The 6,934-nt window shown below is 36.1% G+C and overlaps 1 protein-coding gene across 3 annotated transcripts; it reads left to right on the plus strand.

Annotated features, from left to right (window-relative positions):
- Positions 1–214: 214 nt before the first annotated feature.
- Positions 215–4,972, plus strand: sstr2b (somatostatin receptor 2b). 3 transcript variants are annotated; one of them, XM_048186021.1, is made up of 3 exons: positions 219–365; positions 1,002–1,152; positions 2,479–4,972. In XM_048186021.1, exon 3 carries the CDS (start codon positions 2,522–2,524, stop codon positions 3,671–3,673), a length of 1,152 nt encoding a protein of 383 aa, XP_048041978.1. In that variant the 5' UTR covers positions 219–365; positions 1,002–1,152; positions 2,479–2,521; the 3' UTR covers positions 3,674–4,972. The 3 variants fall into 3 exon arrangements, with proteins under 3 accessions (XP_048041970.1, XP_048041978.1, XP_048041968.1); XM_048186011.1 differs by having other exon boundaries at positions 220–365; positions 2,475–4,972; XM_048186013.1 differs by lacking the exon at positions 1,002–1,152 and having other exon boundaries at positions 215–365; positions 2,475–4,972.
- The last annotated feature ends 1,962 nt before the right edge of the window (positions 4,973–6,934 follow it).

The raw sequence follows: 6,934 nt of genomic DNA on the forward strand, positions 1-6,934 counted from the left end.
GTCCACTTTTGACCACTTCTGTCCTGATTTCTTTGAGGGGAGAGCCTATAGGGTCGAATCTTTCAATCTAATGGACAATATAAGCTTGTGCAATTTACACACACAATACAATACAATACAATACACACATACACAGTCTCTCTCTCTCTCTCTCTCTTTCTCTCTGTCTCTCTCTCTCTCTCTCTCTCTCTGAGAGGCTTGTCTCGCAAAAGGTTCACATCTTTTCAGTGTCAGATTTAGTTCAGATTGGATCAGATCAGATTGTGTGTTTAGAGGTTTTGTAAGGGTTATTGCGATTCAGATGTTCTCCACATGTGCAAATCCACAAAACCATGAGGAGGATCCCAGTGCACTTCAACATGAAGGTAAGAATGAGCCATTCTAAACGTACATTTAAAAAAAAAAAAAGTATATTTAATTTGTCCATCAAAAAAAAATAATAATTTGATCATTCATACTTATGTCTGTATTAAAAAGTATTTGAGGAGAGATCCATGTGAACTAACTGATATTAATATAGAACAGCATTTCAGTTTCTGAGTATTTTCAACATAATTTTCTTATTTTGATGCCCACTATGCATGAATGAACCATGAAACAAAAGTGTTATATTGAGTGATTTAAGTAATGTTATGGTATGCAGACATGAGCTTCAATCACAGATTTTGTCAGTGATTATTAACATGCGTTTTATATAGATAAATAAATAAAAACATGAGGTTTACAAAAGAGAAATTGTTTTTTTTTAACTTCATAAAACTACCTTCTTGTCTAGATGGAACAATCACCTTTCATCTTAAATAATTCTGACTTTATATCTCGCAATTGTGTTATAAAGTCAGAATTGTGAGATAAAGTCGCAATTACCTTTTTTTCTTTATTCAGTGGCGGAAACAAGCTTCCATATATTACTGTACACATGCCCTGAAAGAATGTTTTAGATGGGTGTAGATCTGACAGGGACATTGATTGCTAAGCTTTTCAGCCTGTTTGTCCACCAGGGATGATTATGACATAAAGGACATTGCTCTCCCAGGTCAATCACTGGACAGTGCGCACTGCTAAAAAGTAGTTTGACTGGAAGCATTGTTCGTTCACACTTCCAATCCAAGATCCAATAACGGAATTATACAGCATTATACCAGCTTCAAGGTACCGTAATGTGCTTGGAATTTTAGCTGTTGTTGTTATAATTAAAAATGTAAAAAATTAAATCAGTAGTACCATCATACTATACCTTGTACTCACTCAGTAACCTTTAAATAGGTACATACCACTCTGTCCAAGATTGTTTAGTATATTTTAAAAATGGGTTATTCATGTGTTGGCTATCTATTTTTTTTTTTAAATCATTTAGAAGACTAATAATTAATTTCAATTGTATAAGAATTTTGCTGTGTGGCTATTGTGAAAATGATCCAAATCTGTCACTTTTAAGGGCTTTTCACACTTGAAATAGTTAACCCTAGGTTATTCTAATCCCCGGGTAAATGGAATCCTGAATTATCTTGCTTCACGTTTCACACTGCTCATAAAATTTACCTGGGGTTAACATTTAATCCTGGGTATTCATAAAACTGACGTTTCCCACTGTACAGTCTTAAACTCTGGGTTAACGTTCTTACTTTTTATATTTGCAGTGTCAATGTCATTGAAAGGATAAATGCAGAACACAACCTGTTTATATAGCTCTAGCATTGCACATCCTTGTATTGCCGACTGTACTATTGAGTTTATACTGAATGGACATTTCAGACTTCAGATTTTTGTTTCTCTGTTTTATGGAAGCTCTGCTATCCTAGTTCATTTGGACTTTGTTCTTTGGTTTCTCAAGTAAAGACTATTTTTATTTTTTGGAAGACTCAAGTCTCTTGACACATTACTCTTCTGCTCTTGGGTTCCATAGTCTGGGAGTTAGCTCAGTGGAGAACACGCCACACTTAGAACACCAGAGACCTGGGTTCAAGTCCAGCCAAGGGTGACATCCTTACACAGGGTTAACTATTTCAAGTGTGAAAAGCCATTATGAGTATGTGATTGGTTGTCTGTTGCTAAGCGTCTAGCTGTAACATTCTAACACCACATCATTTCACACTATACAAGTTTGGCACCACAATACAGGGTTAACAGCGCAAAAGCGGTGCTTCATAACCCGGTGTAAAAAGTGTGAAATGTTCCTTTACCCGGGGTGAAAAGCAGTGTTTAGAACAACGATAACCTGGAGTTAAGCGCAGTGTGAAAAGCCCTTACTGTATGACGTTCCATTTCAGTTAGGATGACAATGTTTTTTAGACAATGAAGCAGCTGCCTATATAGGCTGTCAACAACAAGGCAGTGTCCTTGGTTTTGGAACAAAGACATTATGTGTTGTTTGCATTAGGATTATCACTGATAACAATATATATATATATATATATATATATATATACACACAACTGTATATAGCTCATTTACCATTATACTGTTTTCTTTAGGCAGGATGTCACACATAATGGAACTGGGAATCTGAGAGAAAAATATAATGGATTCCTGGACGATTTCATTCTCACCCAGTAACTTCCCCAGTAATCTATCTGGATTCCCCATGTATGATGGCATTTTGCTCGGCAACATATCCGAAGAAGGCCTGAGAAATGAGACTGACCAGAGCATGACCAGAACTAGCACATTCGTCATCACCTTCATGTATTTTGTGGTATGCGTTATTGGTCTTTGTGGAAATGCTCTGGTCATCTATGTCATCCTGCGCTATGCCAAGATGAAGACGGTAACGAATATCTACATCCTGAACCTGGCAGTGGCAGATGTTCTGTTTATGCTAAGTTTGCCCTTCATTGCTATCCAGTTAGCGGTGGTGCACTGGCCGTTTGGGGCAGCTCTGTGCCGAGTGGTCATGACTGTAGACTCTCTAAATCAGTTCACCAGTATTTTCTGTCTGATGGTGATGAGCATTGATCGATACTTCGCCGTGGTTCACCCCATAAAGTCAACCAAATGGAGGAGGCCCCATGTCGCAAAGACAATCAATCTGGTCGTGTGGCTCGTGTCGCTCATCGTCAACCTCCCAATTGTAATCTACAGTGGACTGATCACCAATCCTGATGGCTGCTACTGCACTATTGTGTGGCCAGAGCCACAGGAGGCCTACTACACTGCCTTCATGTTCTACACCTTCTTCCTGGGTTTCTTCGTACCTCTAATAGTCATATGTCTATGCTATTTGTTCATTATCATCAAGGTCAAGTCTTCAGGGATCAGGGTGAGCTCTAGCAAACGGAGGCATTCTGAAAAGAAGGTGACTCGTATGGTGTCCATTGTGGTTGCCGTCTTCGTGTTCTGCTGGCTGCCTTTCTACATCTTCAACGTGACATCAGTTACAGGCACCATTAGCACTACGCCTTTTTTAAGGAGCATGTTTGCCTTTGTCGTGGTGCTTGGATACGCCAATAGCTGTGCAAACCCCATATTATACGCTTTCTTGTCAGAGAACTTCAAGAAAAGTTTCCAGAATGTTCTGTGCTTGAAAAAAGCAGATGATGTTGAATGCACTGACAGCAAACAGAACAAGTCACAAATAATGAATGATCCAAAAGAAACTCAAAACGCACTGCTAAATGGAGACCTGCAAACCAAGGGTCTGAAAAAACAAGGGTCACTACTAAGCAACCTATAAACTGTGTGCCACAGAACAAATGGTGTACACAAAGAGAGTAAGAGGAAACCCAGCAAATATGATTTCTTAGTTTCAAATATGATGGCTTAGGTTCCTGAATTTTCAAAAATTTTGGCCATCATGCAGTATTTTCCATCCAAAAGTAAAATTTGAACCATTTCATTGGTTAAAACCTGGAAAATGCATTGTTGATAAATGTTACTCTGAAGCTGTTATTTATAAAGTATATTTATGGAGTTCATAAGCAAACCATGGCATAATAAGAACAGAGAACTAAGGATTTGAAGACAAGAAAATATTTAGTAGTTACTATTTTGTTTATTATTAGTTTTATTTTCATTTATCTATCTATGGAGAGAAAATCAAATATAGTGTAAGTAGTGCACTATAAAAAAATATGCTTTGAGTATTTTTTTTTTTTTGCTCTTGCTACTGTACTATGTAGAATTTGCAGAGTATTGCTAACAAGACTGTATAGAACTGCATTGCATTATAAGATGTATCACTCTATTGTTGCATCATTAACATGTAAATATTATTGTCAAGAGTTCAACATCTAAATAATCTGACTGAATAGTTACACTAGGGTGATTCATTAAGCCAAAAATAGTGCCAAGGGTCTCTCTCATTGCCACATCACATATGCCACATATGCCACATCACCTAATGGTAATCAGTTTGATCATTAAATAGTCTAACATTGCAAGGATTCTGGTCTCTATCCCATTGAAGCAGCATACTTTTAAGGTCAGACAGTAATCTAGAGGGATTTTAGAGATTTTCCAAATTTTAATAGAATGTCTATTTGAATAGGGCTAGAGCATAATTCCTTATGTTCCTTCTGAGATCAGGCAGGGACACATGTATCATGATCTCGAATGAACTAATTCATTCAGACATGTATTGAATTCAGTACTCATAGATTTGAAACATATCATGATTGTTCACACATTGAATGATGGCATATAATCTTTACCATTGCAAAAGGCTTTATTCAAGACAACGCTTCCACCTTGTCTGTCCCCCCCCCCCCCCAAAGCTTTTTGTGTAAGTCATTTTTTCATGCCAAATTTGCTGTGAAATTCATGCAAACTAGTCTCTGACTTTTTTATAGTAAAAAAAAGGTAGAAATAAGTCATAATTCTTATTAGAAAGTATATCTCTGAGCTTCTTGTATTTTGATTGTTCACATCTGTAAACAGCATTCATTGTTTTCAGATATGTGTATTTTGACTGTGTTCTTTTAAAAAGTGGAATACATTTGGTCACTCATTAAAATAAAACTACTGTACTGTGTAATTTCCCCTCATGATGCCAATGTATTAAAGATGTTTCAAAGTTATGATACTGTGAAATATTAAAGGATATTCACTGCCCTCCAAAAGTTTGGAAACGCCCTTGAAAAGTGGGATTTTGGACAATATTGGCATGAATCCTTTTTAATTTGTGATCATTTTGCACTAATAAGGGACAACACCAACTACGAAAACATATTTTATTACATAGTTTGTACATAGAAAAAACTTAAATTTTCGATTCATCAAAATATCCACCATTAGCAGCTCTCTGACCTAAACTGGGTTCTAATTGGTTCATTGGTTCAAGATATTTACAAACCTGGGCCAAGTTTAAACCAGTAAGTTAACCAGGCATCACAGCTGGCAAAGGGGCATGTCTGACTTTGACATGTATATATTGCCATTATTATGTAATCAAAATGAAAATTGTATTGCTGGTCTTCAATGATAATGTCAAGTTACCTTAATGTATTTGCTTCAAAAAATGATATGGATTTATGTTGATATCGTCCAAAACCACACTTTGCCAGGGGTGTTTCCAAAATTTTGGAGGGCAATGTACATATACATTATTTGTATCTACGCTTGCCTGATCAGTGCGATTGAGTTGGACAGCCATCGACCATTACCTGGTGGAGAGCGCCATCATCTGGTGACACACCAAAATACAGCTGAAAGGGTCAAACTCAATCGTTTTAAGAATGCCAACCCTAAATGAGAAAGAAATAAGAAATTATATTTTGCACAAATAAATTAAGCCCATTTTAGGACTTGAAGTTCCCATTCGTTAACCTTAGATAATGCATTAACTAACAATGCATTTGTTACAGTACTTATTAATCTAAAAAAATAAAATTGACCATTGTTCATGTTAGCTCAGGTCCATTAAATAATATGAACAGATACAACTTTTGATATTAAAAATCTATTAGTAAATGTTAAAATTACCCTTACAGAAAACATGAATTTCACAAAAACACATGTAAAACAAATGTACATGTGATTTTGCACGTGTGAAATTTAACATGTGAAAACATGTCATAAGCACATGTGAAACGTGGATCACATGTGAAATGTGTTTTGCACATGGGAAACGTGTGCTTTTGTGTGAATCATATAAATTCCCATGTGAAACATGAGATCACATGTAAAACAATACCCAGAAATAACACTGGTCTACAATGACTTTTTTTAGAAGTCTTCAGATTTAGCGATAAAATGTGTTATTTATTATGTATTTTGATGTGATTAATTCAAATATGACAATTAAAACAACTGATTGGCTACTGTTTGCAAGATATTTAAGTTTTTACATTTTACGTATATTATGTGTATTGAGTAAGATAGTACCTGTCACCTGTCCTGTTTATGTAAATCAGCAATAGGGTTATATCAATCAAATTTATTATAAAACAAACATTTAAAAAAAAACTATTATGTACATAGTTCAGTCCTGTTCAGTGTTGTCTCTTGTTTTCATTAAATGGAGCATCTCTTATCACTGTCTAGCAACAGTCTGCAAGCACTGATGGGCTCCATTTTCTCCACTGTTCACACAAGTACAGGGCATCTTTGCTCACCTTGGCTAAACAGAAATGTGTCCTTTTGCAAAATCAAACACTTACATATAGCACGACACAACACTGTTTGACAGGGGTGAAAAACCTAATCCAGCTCATCAAGTCCTTTAGGCTTATTTGAAAACTACAGGTATGTGTGTTGGAGCTGATTGGAACTAAAAACTCTGCAGGACTGTGGATTTCCCTCCAGGAACTGAGTTTTGCACCCCTGCTGCATGATTTCTAAAGCTTATATCACCAAAGTGATACAAGATATGTTATGATTGCATTATCCATGATTTCTAGGAATAAAAGGATGCAATTCATGTCATGTATGACACAATCCCAAATAAAGATTGCATTATTTGTTGTTTTGCCTAAAAAGCAAATACTGTCCAATGCTT

This window comes from Megalobrama amblycephala, linkage group LG1 (assembly GCF_018812025.1).
Source record: "Megalobrama amblycephala isolate DHTTF-2021 linkage group LG1, ASM1881202v1, whole genome shotgun sequence".
NCBI lineage: Eukaryota > Metazoa > Chordata > Actinopteri > Cypriniformes > Xenocyprididae > Megalobrama > Megalobrama amblycephala.